At 41.6% G+C, this 1,396-nt stretch overlaps 1 protein-coding gene across 1 annotated transcript in view; it reads right to left on the bottom strand.

The window, feature by feature from the left end:
* The window catches only part of LOC107100321 (regulator of G-protein signaling 9-like), a 30,439-nt gene that overhangs the window by 27,288 nt on the left and 1,755 nt on the right, over window positions 1-1,396 (bottom strand). Inside the window, exon 2 of the mRNA XM_015398770.1 lies at window positions 785-891. Coding sequence (XP_015254256.1) covers window positions 785-891 — 107 coding nt within the window. The remainder of the gene's footprint in view (window positions 1-784; window positions 892-1,396) is intronic.

Genomic DNA, 1,396 nt, shown 5'->3' with positions numbered 1-1,396 from the left:
AAATTTTAACCTTAATTTTTTTTCCCACTTCCTCTTTATGTATTCTGTATTGTCTTGTTTAGACAGCTGTATGGCCTTATATCATTTGGAGATAATTTTGCCGTCTGATCCGGGTTTAATTAGTGATAAAAATGCCTCCATGAAACTTGACTCGCTCTTTTTCAGCACCTCTTTAAGGTTACTGTTGAAATAGTGTCTCACCTGCAAGTACCTAAAGAAATCCTCTTTTCCCAGTTTATGATCTTTCTGTAAGGTTTCAAAACTTTGAAATATAAGTTCCTGTTTTTGAGGAAACTTCTGTTGTTTTTTTCAGTCCATATTTACCACAATTGGCAGAACAAATTGTTAAATTATAAACAGTTTCTCAAATGCACTACATTCAAACTGCATAAGGAACAATGTGCTATGCATGCAGAGCGGCATAAAGGGTCAACAGTCACGGCCCCCCAGTCTGCCCACTGTTATCGCTATTCTTTGAAAAAACAAAAACTACCTGTTTAAATGCTAAAAAAAGAAGGGCTATTCCCAGTGAATACTCAGATATCCGAGTATTTCCTTCTGCCTTGAAGGCATCATTTCATTGATGAATCAACCCTCGGTAATAAACAAAGTCTCCCTGAACAATCACGACATTAATCTGGCAGCCACTACAGGTTAGATGTTAGGTCCTAATAATCTGTCAGCAGAACCTGAGTTAAAAACAGTGAAGCGTCACTTTAATATCCAGTAAATCTCTGCAGCGAACAAACAGACTGTTGATGACATCAGACAGCAGGATGGGTACCTGGAAGCGGTAAAGGCTGCTGTCATTGCACATCACCAGCTTCTTATGGTTCTGCAGGGGGTAGATGTAGCCATAGGCCACTAGCATGGTGCCAAACGCCTCAGCCTCTGGAGAGAGAAAGCAGAGAAGATGGCAGCTTGTTTTTTATTTAGTCTCTAAGATCCTAAAGAACACAAAGCTTTCAATGAACAGCAAACATAATCATTTTCAGATTCCAGTTTAATGTCAATCAATAGGAGGATCAGCAGATTTGATTTCTGTCCCAAAGCTGTACGGCACAAACTGTTTTATATGATGCAAATAAAGATCCTCTGAGGCGCCTGCTGCAGGTCGCTGCCATTTATAGGGTCCATCTGAAGCCTGGTTGATCAGAAACCAAGAGGTCTGCATGTGTGCACACACACACACACCTGCACCTCCACAAAATTGTAGGTGAGTGCAGACAGGAGGCCTCTGATTGGTCAGATCTACGGCCGTTTCTCAGTTTACTAGAACATGAGTACGGACTCGTGTTCTCACCAAGTCTGTTCTTGATAAGAACCCAGGAAAGTCTGGACTCGGGGAGAACGGGAGCATGCGGCATAAATCTGGGTTAACTGGAACAGCAGCGTA

The sequence above is a fragment of the Cyprinodon variegatus genome, unplaced genomic scaffold (assembly GCF_000732505.1).
Source record: "Cyprinodon variegatus isolate N-32 unplaced genomic scaffold, C_variegatus-1.0 Scaffold960, whole genome shotgun sequence".
In the NCBI taxonomy this organism is placed as follows: domain Eukaryota; kingdom Metazoa; phylum Chordata; class Actinopteri; order Cyprinodontiformes; family Cyprinodontidae; genus Cyprinodon; species Cyprinodon variegatus.
Note: the sequence above shows the minus strand (reverse complement) of the source record. Positions and strands in the feature narration are given on the sequence as shown.